Source organism: Fulmarus glacialis, unplaced genomic scaffold (assembly GCF_000690835.1).
Source record: "Fulmarus glacialis isolate BGI_N327 unplaced genomic scaffold, ASM69083v1 scaffold10145, whole genome shotgun sequence".
Classification (NCBI taxonomy): Eukaryota; Metazoa; Chordata; class Aves; order Procellariiformes; family Procellariidae; genus Fulmarus; species Fulmarus glacialis.
The window spans coordinates 1-17956 of record NW_009211147.1 but is presented as its reverse complement, the minus strand read 5'-3'; the positions used below and the strand labels follow the sequence as shown (position 1 = coordinate 17956).

Sequence of the window (17956 nt, the reverse complement as noted above, 5' to 3'; positions counted from 1 at the left end):
GTTTGAAAAAGACTAGATAGATACCCAGGAAATTAGCCATGGAGATGAAGCACAGTCCAGTAATGTAAGCATCATATCCTGCTTCGTGAAGTTGTTCGGAAGCTGTATCATAACTTGGAAACCCTTCGGCACTTTCTGAGGAGAAAAAATAATTTGTAAACACGTTATCACTGAACCTAAAGGCAGCCCTGTATGCTTAGCCACACACTTATTTTGTCAGAGCATAACATCATTTGGGTAAGTTTGTACGATTTTCAGAATTTCTAAAATACAGATGTTCCAAAATTTCAGAAGTTCTGAAAAAAGCACAGTTTTGTTTTGTATTTTTAAATAAGAATAGGCTTCTAGGATAGAAACTCCTTCCTATTAAAAAGCTATTAATCCACAGACCTACTTAGCCAAATTGGAGTACTAATTCTAACACAATGACAGCAGGATTCCCCATACAGCGTATTTGCATTCGAAAGACAGACACTCAGGCTAATTGAAAACTCTACTATTAACCTGTTTGCTAACCATCCGATGGACCTATAGTCAGATTTCTCAAGGGATTTAAATGATGAAGATAGAACTAAGTGATTAAAGGATGTCTCTACTGACAATCATGCTTGGTGTTTATGTGAAGACCTTGAGAAGTATCCCTTGAATCACCTCTGAAAGTGGGAACCTTAATAGGCACTTCTCTGAAGAGAAGTGTTTGAAAGTGCCCAAGTCTCAGTAACAGAGAAATATGTGCACATCACACGTTTTTCTTTATCATTTAAATTTTTCCCACTCCCAACATCAACATTATTTCACCTCTGTAGCTAGCTTCTCAACCTCTAGAAAGCTGGCTCATTTTCCTCTAGAAGTTATACTGAGAATAGGACTGTTCTGTCCTGTTTAAAAAGCCAGAATCATGACCCTTACATTAAGGTACAGACTGAAAAGTGAATTCTCTAATTCCATTTAATTTATTGCATTCAACCTAGCAAAAAAAGCTAAAACAATGATGAAACATACATGATGAAACAGTGATATAGAAATACTAGCATAACGTATACAATGGAAATAAGCATATATACTTGTTGCATTTTGTAAAAAGAAACTTGAATCCAAACTTTACATACAAAACTAGAGTAGCAAAACATCAGGCCTTTTTTCAGATAAGCCCTTGTATTTATTTAAAAAATAAAGCTGTTGGAGATTCAAATGTTAAGCTCTACTGGCTGAGCTGAAAAGGACATTTCTTAGTGCTTAACTTAATTTTTTTTTAATAGATACGTATCCAAAAGAAAACATAAACTAACAGTTAACTAAAGTATCCTAGTATTTTTAAACACACTTTGCTTTGGATGTTCTGAACCACATTAATCCTCTCTGATTAAATATTAACACTTCTGAGTCAGTTAACTATTATTGTCATATTTTGCTCAAGAAAAAAAAAATTGGTAAAGTTATTATTTTATATTACATCTGCAAAAAATAGTACCTGACAGATGCCAAATTATGTTACCTCCTGAGAAGAAGCTACAGAGGATATGCCACTAAAAGGTCTTTATGCAATTACAGCACACTCCATATGCATGGTATTACTTAGGTCTAGGCACCAACAGCTCCTGCTCATTGTCCAAGAAGATTGTAGATTATCCATCTTATTATCTATCCTGTTACTACAGCTTAAGTGCATCAGCTCTGCACATTCAGCAATATAAAAAAGTATTGCTCATCTTGTTTTTGATTAAGCATTGAGACTTTCCTTTCCAACAACTCCACTGTTCAGTATTGCCCTCCCTTTTCTAAATCAGCAGCTTAAGAAAAATTCCAGAACCTCGAGATAAGCTTGCCCTTTCATTAAATACCCTTTCATTCACCTCAAAGCAAAGAAAGCTCTAAAGGAACTTTAATAAATTCTAGAACACACATGACTAGTCAGTACTGTGTAAGTTTTCCTGGTTTTGTTTGTCCAAGTGCCTATTAGAGTGCTCTGGCTTTGATCTGAAGGACAAAAATAACCAAATGAAAGAGTTTTAAAAAAATTTCAAGTTACTCATCAAAAATCAAGCTAAAAACCAAAATGCCATCATTAGAAGATGATGAAACTGCTGTTCACTGAATACATCCATTCTTCTATTGTCTGAAATAAAGTAGAAGGATTCCTACTGACTTCCACTAATAGTTCTAAATACAACTGCACTATATGTATATCGCCCATGTTTAAAGTCCCTTTCATCAAAACACTAAGTATTAATAGGAGAATTTACATTTCAGACCAAGAACAAAAATAATCAAAACACTTTCTTTCCTCTGAAAGAGGAAAACATTTCAGAAATAAGACCATTTTAATATATCCTTACCAACTTTAGGAGGGCTGAATGGAACCTCTTTTAAACGCTTTTCCAGTTCTGCAAGGGATGTATTATTAATAATCTCCTGCAAGAAAAGACACCATTAACTGCCAATGCCAAGCACATTTTCCCTGGAAACTGAAATCAAATAGGATAAAATGAGTATTTACTGCTGCCACCTTGTGTTCTCTAAGGATTTATACATAGCCTCATTTCAAACTAATACACCAGAGAAGTCTGTCAAGGCAAGTTTTAAAAAGTTAACTTGCCTCACCTACAACATAATATCTATGAGTCACAAGCATTTATTAATACTTTTCAGAATTCTTGATGATGAATTATGCAAAAGTAGTATTTCTATTTGAATCTGGTTCCATGCATGTACATGTGGCAGGTGAAAAGGCAGCACAAACAGCACGGCAAAATATCCTAAATATTGATCATAATGGTTGAAGGCATTCAAGGTGAGTATTGAAATGTGCTTGCTGACTGGACATTCTTGAATAGTTTTATAAGGGTAAATACTGCTGATTTAAAGTAATACAAAGACAATGAAAGATGCCTGACAATCAGAAAGCTGCTCCTACTCTTCAGCTTAGCTGAGTTGCATTACTGAATCTACATATGCATATATAAAATGTCACAAAAAGATATATAGATTATTAATTTCTTCAAACTAAACTTCCTGAATAATCAAATATACTTTGTCAATCAGAACAATGGAAAAAACATGCAGAATCAATAGCAAGAGAAAACAAAAAAGCTCGCACAATCTTTCTTAAAGTTGTCTGAAATTTTTGAGGACCAAATTTCCTTTGGTTCTAAATCACGACAGCTGTTTACTGTTACCATCAAGTCTGCAGTCTGGAAAGTTATCAAGAACTCAGTACAATGAACAAGATCAAATGATGCATTATATTGGCATCCCAAAGCACCATTTGATAGCAAAACCCAAGCATCTACTGTAAAAATTACGAATATCAACATAAGTGTACCAAACATAAAACTTGTACAGGATTATTAGTTTTCAGAATACAAAAGCCTCTGTTCTTACTACAGAAATACCTACAAAGTACATGTTAATGAGATTTTCTGTAATGCAATGCTCTGAAGTCAGAGAGGTATGCAGAAAAATAGATGCTGCTTCACCAGCATGTTTTTTAACTCACTCATTCCAAAGGCACACAGGAAAGCAAGAGAGCATGACCACTTACCTCAATACTTCTTTGGAAGAATGAAACTCATGCTGCAAGAGGTTTTAAGAGAAACCTGTAATTTATTTCTCCTGCTGACTACCCACTGAGCAGCAGGCCACAATAGAACCTAATGATGATGTTCAAGCATCTTTTTCTAGACAAATCTAAGTCAGCACTCACAATATTCTAGAGCTTTGAGTATACAAGCAGCTTCCAGGTCCTATTTGTTCATGAATAATGCTTTTTTTTTTTTTTCCTCTCCTGAGGAGACACGCAGTCTTGTGCTAATTTACAAGACAAAAAATCTGCTAATCACATTTTAAGTAGCAAAAAATGTACGTATTTTGGAATTCAAAGCTGCTAAGTTACCTTAAAACTGGAACAAACACAAAAGTCACTTTTACAAAAGTAAAAATTTGTATTCTAAGAATTCTGTAAGTTTAGAGAAGGGGTTAAGAAAAATCATTCTTTTATAAAAAAGGAGCATCACAAAAAACATTGTTAGACATTTTTCTCTAAAAAAATAATAATTTGTTTCAATACACGCTTAATGCAAACTTGTATCTTCAAATCATTCTATAATATTATATTAATTTACCTTAAAAGGTTGTGTACTTGCCATCAATTTAGTATCCAACAGCCTAGAAACAAAGTAAGAGCTAAATAAGTTGAAATGGAAGAATGTCCATTTTGCCAAATCCTCAAAGATGTTTTGGTGTATTAGCTGGGAAACAGCAGTTTCACCTTAGTGAAAAATTACTCTCAGATCTTAGAGCAGCCAAAACACTCCTTGGCTTTGTTCAGCATGAAAAAGGACAGCAACTAAGCAATAGCAAGAGATGCAAACAATAAGTAACAAATAAATCTTGTTCCAAATGTAGTGCAGATTCAAAACACCAAACATCATGCCAAAAACAAGCAGGCAGCAAAGCTGCATCTTTTGCCAAGAAGCAGAACAATAGCACTGCTTTTCTGAAAAGGAGATGCTACAGAATACTTTAAAAACTATATTTATCTAACTTGTTCCCAATTATACTTCCAGTAACAGCTAGGTAACAGGGCTAGGACAAACAATATCAGCTTGCTAAAACAATACTAAAACAGCTGGAAGTTTGAACTAAGAACTTACCGGGGAAAGACACATGATGTTACTTCCTTGAACTCACTTAGGTCCTAATTTAACATTAAACCAGAAGATAAAATCCAAATAAGTTAACTGTTTATCAGTCTCAGGATGATAGATAGCAATAGCTACAATTATCCAATCAGCTTCTAAAATTGAGATACAGTGACTGAATTCTCATCTCATAAGAGATGTATTTGTCAGCATTACCATAAATACCACCTGCAATTACATAGAACTACAGACTAATTATTTCTGATTTATCTGTGATTCATAAGAGATATGTTCTATCACCTCCAATATGCCTCTCCTATGAAGAAAGGCTGAGAGAGTTGGGGTTATTCAGCCTGGAGAAGAGAAGGCTTCGGGGAGACCTTATTGCAGCCTTTCAGTACTTAAAGGGGGCTTATAAGAAAGATGGCAACAAACTTTAGCAGGGCCTGTTGCGACAGGACAAGGGGGAATGGTTTTAAACTAAAAGAAGATAGATTTAGGCTAAGGAAGACATTTTTTACAATGAGGGTGGTGAAACACTGGCACAGGTTGCCCAGAGAGGTGGTAGATGCCCCATCCCTGGAAACATTCAAGGTCAGGTTGCACAGGGCTCTGAGCAACCTGATTTGGTTGAAGATGTCCCTGCCCATGGCAGGAAGGTTGGACTAGAAGACCTTTAAAGGTCCTTTCCAACCCAGACTATTCTATGATTCTATGAATACCCTATTCTATTATATAACCTATACTACCTCTAATTCCAGCTGTGTTAACAGTCTTACTTGAATGTTCTCAGCATTTAATATGTCAATGGAATATATGCAGTCACTCCAGGTGGACAGTTGACTGCCTACAGGTTTAGATCTTCCAAGTGTCAAAAGTACAGGAACAACTGACAACTGCTTACGTTCCAACACCGTCCAAACAGGTCCCAAACCCCTTTTTCTCCCATCTCATAATCAAGTCTTTCCCGTAACACCCACAAGCCCTTGAGGATTGCAAATAATATAATCATTATGCGGGCCATCCTTCCAATGAGACCTTTGGCCTCTTCAGATAATGTCCTCAGTGCCAATACATTGCTTAGTTTAACTTAATTGTTAGATTATTGCAGTCATGAACTGTTAGACTGCCCTACTGCAGTCATGAAAGTATGCTCTCTCCAATTATCCAGACATTCCACCTCTTCACCCCAATGAACATCATCCTGCTACAAGATTTCTTATCATTCTATTAATTGTACTATATTATATGAAAACATGTATTCCCACTTCGTAAACTACAGGGGGAAAAATGCTCCAAACCAGTATCTTAACAAGTCAGTCAGTTAAATTTACCTGCCATTATCCAAGCAGTTTCTGAAGGACTAACAGATACGAGCAGAAACCACAATTCAATTCCAACATTTAATTTGAACATTTTAAATTTTAAAAATGTAAAGGAGAAGAATTCAATCCAACTAAGCTTTCTACATGAAAATTTAAGAAAATAAGGCAGTAGCACAGAAGTAGCAAGTGTTCTTTTTAAAATACTTTTCTGTTCTTAACAGATTGTCTTATGAGTACATTCACAAGAAAGTTTGGAGGTAAGACCAAAGACAAATACATTAAGGCATTTATTTCACCATCTGAACACTCAGAAGATTACTTACATCAGGTAAGGGACAATAGAACTGGTGTATGGTATGCATAACATCTAGTAGCATATTGTGCCCAATAACAAGCTTCCCCTGTGAAAAGAACATTAAATGTCAGTTACACTTCCCATCACGACCATGATAAGGGCAATTTGTGAAAAGCACCTATCCCAGATGCTAGCCGAGGGCAGCTGGGAACAAACACAAATCAAACCTCCCCATTTGCTCTCTGCCTGCCCCACAGACTCCTCCATTCTCTCCGAGCAGCCACTCCTTTTTCCTCTACTCTCAACCACTTACAGCCTTCAGCAGCAGCTTGAAATGTTGAGAAGATGCACTAGAACAACTACTTACAACTTGGTTTCCAAATGCAATCTACTTAAGATTGAAGTCAAGTGATTTCTCAGTCCACTACCTTTTAATTTACAACTTGTACAACAACTCACAATATATTCTTTATGGTTGTAATATATGGTAGCTATTAGGGGCATGATGTGGCTTCTCACAGTGCAGAAGCTTTCACGCCAGATGTTGTACAAGCAAGTTCCTTCTTGAAAAAGTACAAGAAATTTTTTAAATGGTAACTTTGATTCATTTGACATGACAGCTTTTCTCCTTCCCTGCATACTCCATTTGCTAGAGAAAATAATATGCATACATTTTTTTTTTTCCCCTACACAGCAGGCTGTAACAACTACATGAAAATAACTGGGCTGAAGGGGACAGATGTAAAGCTATAGCCTATTTCAACTATGTAAGTAGAAGAGAACCAGATGACCTTCTCTGATTAAGCCTTTAACTGCCAGAAAAACAAAACAAAACAAACAATCTTTTCGGGACAGAGAAAAAAAGCCCTCAAAGCTCAGTTACTTAAGAGAATCTTTTTAAGAGCCCTAAGAAATTGGTATTGTTGACTCTTACAGATAATGAGGTTGTTCATATCATTAGTTTAAGAGCTTGCTTAACCTACCATACTAAAACATGAAGCAACATCAACTTCAAAAAAAAAAAAAAGGAGGAAAAAAAAAAAGAAAGAGAAGCCACTAACTTGTATTTCATCTTACCTTCCAAAATGTAACAGTAAAAGAATTCTTTCTTTAAATTAATTAATTTTTTTTCTTACAACCAAAGGTACATTAAAAATCATGTCAACTTACAGAATTAGCAATGGCATGAACGACTCTGGAAAATCCTACCGCATCATTCAATTCTTCCTGTAAGCAAAGATTCTGACATCAGTGTAACACAAATACAAATGTCAAAACTGTACCTGCGAACTGGCAGACACACCAGTTTGGCTCAAACTGTTTCTCAGACATAATCAAGAACAGACCACTGAGGAAATGTCAATATTTGGAAGATACATGAGGTCAAAGCAGGATGCTGCTGACAGAATTCCAATTTTATATGTCGCTCTAGTTCACTGTAAAGTAGGACAAGTCGCAAGCTATTGTGGTGGGTTGACCCTGGCCAGAAGCCAAACACCCGCTCTGCCTTTTGCTCACTCCCCTTTCCCGGAGGATAGGGAGGAAGAAGGGAAAAAAAGGAAAAAGGAAAAAGGAAAAAGGAAAAAGGAAAAAGGAAAAAGGAAAAAGGAAAAAGGAAAAAGGAAAAAGGAAAAAGGAAAAAGGAAAAAGGAAAAAGGAAAAAGGAAAAAGGAAAAAGGAAAAAGGAAAAAGGAAAAAGGAAAAAGGAAAAAGGAAAAAGGAAAAAGGAAAAAGGAAAAAGGAAAAAGGAAAAAGGAAAAAGGAAAAAGGAAAAAGGAAAAAGGAAAAAGGAAAAAGGAAAAAAATTCTAAGGAAGGCAAAAAGACTCATGGATCAATATAATGACAAGTTTAGTAAAAGTAAAAGCTGCATGCACAAGCAAAACAAAAAGAGGAATTCATTCACCACTTCCCATCAGCAGGCAGATGTGCAGCCACTTCCTGGGAAGCAGGGCCTCAGCATGCTTAAAGGTTGCTTGGGAAGATAACACCATAACCATGAACATCCCCTCCCAACCTCTTGCCCACCCCTCCAGCCTACTCGCTTTTGGGGGAGGGTGGAGTAGAGAGAGAAAGCCTTGGCACTGTGCAAGAGTCATTCAGCTGTAGCCAAAACACTTGTATGGTATCAACACTTGTTTTAACCACAAATGGAAAGCACAGCAACTCATTGGCTACTATGAAGAAAGTTAACTTCATCCCAACCAGACCAATACAGCTGTAGTCAGTTCATTGTCAATACAATATCTTCAACAGTGTTCAACAGCTATTAGACTGCAAACAGCTCAAGAAGATACTAAAATTAAGCTACGTATCTTCAGCCATGTATTTTACACACATTGTTATAAGATGCAACAGGTTGATCCTGACTATTATTTCTATTAAATCAGATTGTATTTTTATGCTAAAATTGAGACTGGGGAAGAAACATTCTTCACTATTTATATAAACAAAACCAAGAAATACTACACAACTACAATATTATACAAACACAATATTACATACTGCAAGTTACACATTTTAAACTGACTCAGATTGTTTTGGGGGGATCTGACTACAGCATCTGTTTTAGTTTCACTTCAGGAATTTTTTGTAACAGGTTTTTCTTTTTCAGGTCTAGGGAAGTAATTTCTGCCTTGCATTATTTGTCTTTGTTCAACCAGAAGTGAAATAAAAACATTCACTGCTATTTTAGTTCAGCTCTGAATGCCACTAGTCAGAGTGAGTAACACGCCTATAAAGACGGCTTCAGAAAAATCTCCTGTAATAGTAAATTGTCGCTAACTTGCCTTTTGGAAAAAGAGATGTCACATTAGTTGATTTTCCCTCTTAAGAGACATTCTGCATGCAAGTATTATTTGCTCCACCCAAGTTGACTTTATCTTGAAATGTGTAAGCACAAATCACAAGAGCATGATCAAGAATTCCCACAATTCAAGTCTTATGACCTCTTGAAACTTGTGTCAGACTCAGTAAGTAAAAATATCAAGTCCCATAAACAATGCTGAGAGTGCCTGAATATACCAGACATGACCTTCCAGTCAACTTGTTATTACAGTAGTTGTGTGCAGCACGTTTCTATCAAGAAAAGTCAGATGACATATGAATTGTACAGGACATTTTAACTCAGACTACTAAGAGCAAGCAAGTTTTGTAACAGAGTACTACTCCAAGGACAGATTGTGAATCCAAATAATGTAAAAACTTGCTCGAGAATTTCTGCAAGACTTTTTGCAATGACTATTGTTATACAGCACCAATAAACGCAATCAGTTGATGTCTCCTATTACTAGACCATGCTACTCTGATAGAGCAGATTCATATGAGGAGGAATTCACTGCTCCAGAATACTGGTTCAGTATTCTACAGTTACTCATTCTTTAAAAACTCCATTTCCTCCATGGCAGAGAGAACATTGCCAGCATTCAGTGTTTTCCTCTTCCCCTTCACAGCAAAGTTATTTGCACATGATGTTGCATAAAGCACAAACACACTTGCTGCTCGAGATACTGCGCTCTGAGAAACTCTTCTTGCTCCATTGCAAAGCCTGAGTTATCTGGTAGAATTTGGAAGATCAAGTTCAGACAACAGCCACAGCCAAACAAACGGGAAATACTACCAAAACCTATCACACAGTTTTGCATAGCTGATTGAAGTCATAGATTCTCCCCCTCCCTCTTTCATGTAAACTAATGAAATGGAACTTATTTACCTGTTCTTTTGCTTGTTTCTGCTGTTCTCTTCTTTTTCGTTCTTCTTCATTTACCTTACTAATAACAATATATCTCTCCTTCTAAAATAAAAAAATGTGTAGTTTGAGGAATGACTGAGAAATTCATATTTAAGACCACTGCAAGTTTCTGTAAATTTACAGCAGTAACGTGCCTAGTTACCTTATCTGACTCCAGAGTTTCAACATGGATACCTTTTGGATATCTACATCAAAACAAACGAAAAGTAAATATAAGTAGTTATTAACTTGGCATTTAGCATATTGAAACCACAACAGTGATTTGGTAATTTCATGTTTCATTATTACTGTAAGTCTTAAGTGCAAAAGAACTATTAAAGTTCCATTTCAACTTAAAATAATGGAAAATCTGAAGCAATAGGCTAGTTAAATTGGCCTCCTTAACGTTACCTATCAGTAACTAGCACTAAAATGTACTTTCTTATGCAATTTCCCATCGTATTGCTGTGGAACCTATAACTTCTTATTTTAGTAATATTAAGTAAACATCATCTAGATATTTCATCACAAACTAGAATCTCTGATTGAAATCCAAAACCAAAACGCTGGTGAGAAAGCTCTCATTCACTTGCAGCCACAAGACAGCTTCTTTGGTAACTGCATGCCTTTAATAAGTCACTTATTCTAGGGTTTATAAACAACCCTGAACTTCCTGCTAACAGTAAGCTCTAATAGGAAACGGTAATACAAATTTCGTTACCTCTGCTACAGGGTTGCATCACTCTGCCACAATCACGTTTAATTACCCAAATACTATCATACACAGAGCCACAGAGCATCCAACTGACAGCAAGGTCGGAGAATATTGTCTTTCACTGCTTAACGAGCAGCTATTACTCTGATCTTCCCATTATAATAAACTAACTACAATTATATAACCACCAGAGAACCAGCATGTTTCCTTCGTCCTCTCGCTACTACTAAAACTAGTACTAGAGAACATATACTAAAGTACTATTGTGTCCTCTCCACCCTGACTTCTCACACAATTTTGAATCTAGACCTCACTTTCAAGCTGCTTCATGTCACAAACCTTGGATGCATCAAAACACTGTTGCACAACAGAACACTTCAATAGAGAAAATGACCCATGGAGACTTCAGGACACAAGGGCAATCAATAACCTCACTGTTTTCTGCTTTAAGTATTTCCGTGCTAACTTCACAACTTTGCTTTCTCTCACCAATATACACACAGAGTGTACACAATATACACACACAACGTGCACAGCTCTATACACATAAAGCAACACAGCTGAATGTTAAAAAAATACAATTCATGCACACACTCTTCCATCCACTGAGAGAAGATGCAAGAATAAGTGTCAGACAAACATAACATTATGTGCTACTGGAAGCTATAGATATTCTATCAATATACTAAAAAATCCACACAGAAAAATTCTTGAAAACACCTCTTTTTTTCAGACTAGTTCTCAAGCTCACTTCTTGAGATTCCATTTTATAGAGGGAAGCTTTATTTTATCCACTTCCAGTGTAAGTAACAGAGTGTCAGGATACTGTTGCAACTCTGAATTAACTAAATGTACAAAAACAGATTTCCACATTTTACTAGTGCAGTCAGAACAATGAAGTCCCGACAGCCTTACAGTTTTTCCTAAGTCCTTGAGGGACATATTTAGGCAAGGATGAGGGATAAAGTAAGCCAAGAAAGGAGAAGAGGATTACTACTAGAATTAGGATTTTTAAGTTATCAGAAATGCTTATACTTGGCATCTAACAGAAAACTATAAACATACCAGTACCTACTATAGAACTAGTAGTTTTTCAAGTAAAGTCCGCAATCTATATAAGCACATGCACTTTCTCTTCACTAAAAACCTGTCAAGTTGCATTTGTTACGTAATGCTAGGCTGTGCTGGTCTATTCACAGATTTTAGATAGGAATGATAAAATAAATACTAAGCTTTAAAATATTCAAATGAATCATCACAAACCAGTTTAATGCAATTTATCTTCAGAACATTATAAAAGTCTTCTCTTAGAGGAAAAAAAAAGTCTAAATGAATCACCACTGAGGTGAAGTAGATTAGATCTTACCCAGATTTCTTATCAGAAATACTAAAAATATACAGTAAGGCAGTATTACCAGTAACTTACTTCCAGCTCAAGGTCTGATAAATTAATTTCCTCTGAAATCTAAAATCAAAAGACAATTGTGTTACTAATACTCCACTTACAAAAGCGTTTCAAAATAATAATGTTCAGTTAAAGCCGGCTCCATGTTCATTTGTAGAAAGATTTTTAAAGCATAAGCCACTGCTACCAGAACCTATAGGCTTGGAAGGGTTTTACTGAATTCTGATGTTCAGTTGCCAAGTTGTAAAGGCATTTACACCATTTTGTACAGTTATCCACATATCTTCTCAGAAGCAAATGTTCTGTAGTCATGATTACTGAATATAGATACAGCGATGTTACCTTACCCCTAGCTTCACAATGTTCTAGTATTTCTAAACTCAATTTTTTAAAATTTTTATTTTTTACATAACTGTACTCTCCAAACATCTGGACTCCAAAGCTAAATAGACTTTTGGAAGGAGACCCACTAAAAACAATTTCAATACACAGTGTCAACTATGGATAATTGATAGCTCAATACATTTGAGAAATTTGTTTTTAAAATGCATATCCAAGGCTTTTGGAGCACTTCAGTAATAGCAAAAGGAGGCTCACATATGCAAGACACTGCTTGGCTATACTTAAATATGTTGTCACTACATGCAGAAGTTACGGCTCATAAAGCAGAGTATGACACCCATATAAGTTACCATGTTTTCTCAACCTTCAGAGATTAGTCAAATGTAGATTTTGCTACAGTTAACCCAAGTAAAGATATTCTTCTTCCTTGTCACTCCCCTAATTCTATATGGCCAAAATAAATATTTTTTTTTTTAGAATATATGTAATTTCAGAAACTGACCCTGTACATGGCTCCAGTTCCAAACTTTCATTTTCTTCATTCTTTAGTAAGTCTTCTATCTGTTCCCTGGAAGAAATGATTATTTCCTTCTATATCTACCATTTTCTTTTTATGACGTTTACAGCTCTCCCCAAAAGACAAGAAAACACTTCATAATGAAAAGAGAACTATTTCACAACTAGGAACTAATAAAAATAGCTTCAACATATAAACATGTCACAATCGTTTGTTTTAGTTTCAACAACATGAGAGGATATTAAACAATTTTACTTACACTACTTTCTCGATGAATTTTTTCTGGTCTTCAGGAATTGTTACAGGACACTTTGTAGCATTAGGAGAAATGTATGACAGAGATCCTGCACCATTGGCCTGGGAACGTTTTTCATCATACTGTTCCCTTAGCTGTCTTTCTTCTTCCTGATTTAAATATGGAATTCCTAAAAACAAAACAAAGACATTTAAAAGCTCATCATAATTAGAGACAAATTAGAATCATAGAATAGTTTGGGTTGGAAGGTACCTTTAAAGGTCATCTAGTCCAACCCCCCTGCCGTGGGCAGGGACATCTTCAACTAGATCAGGTTGCTCAGAGCCCCGTCCAACCTGACCTTGAATGTTTCCAGGGATGGGGCATCTACCACCTCTCTGGGCAACCTGGTCCAGTGTTTCACCACCCTCACTGTAAGAAATTAGGGATGTATGATTCAGCAAAGACTTACTACTAACCTAGCGTTTGCCAGTGTTACACCCCTGAAGGCTCAAAACACATCCTTCCCTTTCAGTCATCTGTTCTAGACCCCATTCGTTATCTGTGTGTATACAGGCTTCCTTCGAGCCAGATTATCTGGTAGCACTGTACTCTTAAGAGCCATATGCCTCATCTGCACAAGGCACGACCCTGAGGACTGCAGAGCTGTAGGTGACAATCACAAAAGTATTTAACACTCCTCTTTCTTGCTATCTGCATTGTTTTAATAATAGACTGCAGCAGCAGTGATACTTTTTCTAAAATGTCACTACTGATCCATTGCACAGCTACATAACTTGTTAATCTATCTATGTTTAGCCACCAAACAAAAATAAACAATCAAGCACTTATCTAAATAGGGATTCTATTCTGTTGCATCTATGCAGTGAATTTTTGGAAAGGGAGTAACTACCCGCACAATTGTAGATCAGAATAATTCTAAGAACTTCATTATGTGTTAAGAGAGTATCATGAACGGTTGCCTTTTTCTTTTTGCAGAATATGAAGAAAGATGTCATCATAAATTTTGTAGACATTGAAAGAAAGAAAAAAAACTCAAACAACTCACCGTTGCGAAAAACTTTATTAAAATCAAATCCTTGGTTTGCTAAAAAATCTATACTTGAACTCTGCAACAAAAGAAAATAGCTTTACAATTTGCAATGTATCTGTGGCATAAAAAGATTAATTCAATTATTTTTACACTTCTTAAGAAATTATACTAGGTCCAAAGTCAAGAGCAACCAAGTTTGTGACCCTAAAGAAGCCACAGCGAGTTTAGGCTATGCTACTTTTGTCATTTATTTTCAACTTCCATAAAGTACAAGAACAATAAATACACTAAAAAATATGGTTCAGGAGAACAAATCTGAGACCAGAAAAATGCTGGCAATAGCCTGGGATGCAGTGAAAGTGAGATAAGCAGATAGGAATAAAGGATCACACAGAAAAAGCAAGGGAGCAGGAAGTCAGACAAGAAATTAAAAAAAAAAAAAAAAAAAGAATCATCCTGCCAGGTTTGGAACATTATCTCCAATTCCAGAAACCACACAATGTAATGTGGAACAAGATTTAAAAACTGAAGTCAAAGATATTCCCTTAAAGCTCATTTTTAGGGATTGCTCTTAACTGATGCTTATTTCTTCTATAAGAAAAAAAACGAACCCCAGAAACTTATGTTTATCTGCCTTTTAAGCTGCTAAAAGAACCAACCACTTCTCCCTCTACAATGATGTAGAGTTTTCCTGGAAATATTTTTTAGACATTTGCTGCAGGTATACCTTAAGCAAACAAAATCAAACTTGTTTTTCCACTAACCTGACAGACAAACTTGACGTCTGGTGAACTTCTGTTAAAGGGTTTTGGAAAAATATAGAAATTAAATGACTTCATTATATACCTGTGAAAAAGATGAGTTGCATGTCAATACAGCTTATCAATATTATTGCATAAATTCCTCAATTAAGAAAACAAGGAATAAGAAAGTAACATACTTTTCTTCTGTGTGATCATATTTAAAAGTGCAAAGGCCAAACTGAAAGAGCAAAAAATCCATGGAATGCTGGAAAGGAAAGGAAAACTTTGCATGAGAATAAAAATTGTACACATTTAAAGATAACCGGGGTGCATCCACAACAAATATGGCTTCTCTCCATTTCAAAATTAAGCAAATCTTAACCAAAGTTTGTTCTGTTGGTAATTTTGAAGTAAATACACCAGAGTTTTTCAACTAGCTTTCACCCCCATTTAATCATCTTCCTATTGCCCAAAGATGACTTGTAGTATGCACTTCCATTCCCTAAACAGACAAGAACTGAGGGAAGTCCCATCTCTCTCCACCTATGGCTCACACACAAGAGATGCTGCATCCAAAGCAGCTGTCAGCCTCCTTCTCAACATTCATTTACACTCCCCATAGTGTGGGAGCAGGCTGTGAGGGACGCTGGCTGTATGTAGTTTTCAAATACACATAATAATACATTTAATGTTTTTCTAATCCACGTGGCTGACTGTGGATAACGTGATAGATGTACTAGCATAGTCACTAGGCACTTTACCATCATGTCCTCTAGTATTTTATAATTGTTGTATCAATATTGGAAAGGTTTTTAACACCACTGCAAGTGTACAAGAAAACAGACAAGCATTGTGGTCTCATTGAAAGACTCGTTCCTCCTGAGGGTCAAACACCCATTTTAAACACAAAGACGACTATTCAATTCTATCATAGGGAAAAAAATATGGGTGGCAAAATTAGTCCTCTTCTCTTATCTTTGAGTATAAAGATCAAAAATATCAATAGATTGGTCTCTACTTGTATTGTCTCCTTTAGTGTTTGGGATTTTTTTCTTTTTAGCTAAAGCCTCCTCCCCAGTTTTTGCCATTTGTTGTCCTAATTTCTCAGTAGGAGCACTAACCAGTAATTCCCTTATCAATATTAGTAAACAGTGTTTATTGACTCCTTGGACACTTCAGGAAACAGCATGTGCTGAGATACTTAGCATTTCTCTTTTCTGATTCCTTTCTCTTGGGGGTGGGGGGAACCAAACCAAACACTAAACCCACAACCCAAAACATCACCGTTTTGACCTTTTGAGCCTCACACACCATATGTTGTCTCCTGTGGTCACCTGGCTATTTTTCGTAACTCTTTCGATGTCCTCTAGCATACCCTTTGTGGGTTTTTTTTATGTGCTTCAGAGAGGCAGAGGCGGTGGTGACAGCTGGCATTTAAGTTTTGTTAGGGACTGTACCTGCTGGCAGGGGAGGTAGTTTGGGAAGGACCCTAGTCCTGATGTAGTTTCTCTGTCATTAAATTTCTTTTACTCAGTCCCCCTTTGAACTGTAAATTTTAACACTCTCAACACACTTTAACAAGTTCTACTAACTCTTGCGTGAGGAATCATGTCTGTCTGTTCTGACCATGACTTCTGCAAGTTTAGTGCAACACTCCCCAATTCTTGTGTTAGTAGAGACAATAAAACAAGCAATCCCGTCTGCTCTATGTAACTCAATTTTACAGACCTCTGTTATATTTTCCTACATTGTCTCCATTCCGAACTAAGGATTTCTAACCTTTTTCCAGCATTTTCATTTTAGTCAAGGTACACACTTTACCTTTTTAAGTTTCTGATACCTTTCTTCTGGAGTGTCAAAGCCATTGGTTAATGCACTAACAGAAGGCCCATCGCTGATCCCTGAAAAAGTAGAACATATTTTGCTTTGGGTAAGCTTTTCAAAATTAGTCACAGCAAAGAAATGCAACTGGTAATTTAAGAAAAATGTTTTCACTTAAAGTACATGTTAAGATTATTTCAGTTGAGAAAGATTTTCTATTGCATAGAAGTATGCGTCTTGGTATAAAAGCCACCTAGTTTAATGGTAGTGTTCCAGCAGTAAAGCTCAGCTGCAAAAGCTCTGCTGCTCTGGTTCCTATTCTACATGATTGTAACATGAAAAGATCTACCAGTAATATAATGTTGATGGTCTTTACAACACAATGCAGAATCAAAGTCAAACTAAAAGTGGGATGAGTGCTGTCCATAGATTTATTGAATGACCTAGTCACCTTAAGCAATACATAAAACCAACAATAATTCCATAAACACCACATCTAACAAAACCTAATCTTGATCACATTTATGTTTCATGGTTGACTGAACTCCGTATCCCAAAGCTAAAGCCCTTCCTAAGGCATCTCTCTGGTGCATAGACCCTCCAGGGTTTACAAACGTAAAAGTTCTTACTGCTGTCTTTCCCTGTTCAAACACTTGCAGGGCTTCCCTTATTTATCCCAATCTCTTGCTTTCATGACACGTATAAAATAATCTTCTTTTTTTTCTTGAGCTGCAGTTGAAAATCAATTAACATGTTAAAAGGTTACTGTGGGGAGGGAGTAGAAGCAGCATGAGTATGACATGTACCTTTCCGTGACCAAAACTTTGCTATCGCACATATCATTTTGTGGTAGCCTTAGCTTTAGCGTTTTAAAGCCAAGACTGAAACACGTTACATGAGCAAACTCGGGCACCTGGGACCCTGCACAAATATTGCCAACAGTTCACAACCACAAAACAGGCGCGACTGTACCTGAAAACTCCCCATCAATGGCCAGGAAGTCCGACTCTTCAATGGCTTCATAAACTTTGTTTAGGTTATCCTTAAAATCTGCGGGTAAAGGGGTAAAACACACCTGAGACTACTAAGGACTTCCCACGGCAGCCCGCCGCCCCTCAGGCGGGCAGAGGCGGCC

General features: G+C 36.4%; 1 protein-coding gene across 1 annotated transcript in view; it reads right to left on the bottom strand.

Annotated features, from left to right (window-relative positions):
• Positions 1 to 17869, bottom strand: part of PARN (poly(A)-specific ribonuclease) — a 62945-nt gene extending 45076 nt beyond the window's left edge. Inside the window, exons 1-16 of the mRNA XM_009577427.1 lie at positions 17794 to 17869; positions 16822 to 16901; positions 15198 to 15265; positions 15022 to 15103; positions 14273 to 14333; positions 13228 to 13393; positions 12954 to 13019; positions 12131 to 12169; positions 10153 to 10195; positions 9972 to 10052; positions 7431 to 7487; positions 6289 to 6366; positions 4653 to 4696; positions 4122 to 4164; positions 2337 to 2412; positions 25 to 135 (exon numbers count right to left, since the gene is read on the bottom strand). Coding sequence (XP_009575722.1) covers positions 25 to 135; positions 2337 to 2412; positions 4122 to 4164; positions 4653 to 4696; positions 6289 to 6366; positions 7431 to 7487; positions 9972 to 10052; positions 10153 to 10195; positions 12131 to 12169; positions 12954 to 13019; positions 13228 to 13393; positions 14273 to 14333; positions 15022 to 15103; positions 15198 to 15259 — 1009 coding nt within the window. The 5' untranslated portion in view covers positions 15260 to 15265; positions 16822 to 16901; positions 17794 to 17869. The remainder of the gene's footprint in view (positions 1 to 24; positions 136 to 2336; positions 2413 to 4121; positions 4165 to 4652; positions 4697 to 6288; positions 6367 to 7430; positions 7488 to 9971; positions 10053 to 10152; positions 10196 to 12130; positions 12170 to 12953; positions 13020 to 13227; positions 13394 to 14272; positions 14334 to 15021; positions 15104 to 15197; positions 15266 to 16821; positions 16902 to 17793) is intronic.
• Between the last annotated feature and the right edge of the window lie 87 nt (positions 17870 to 17956).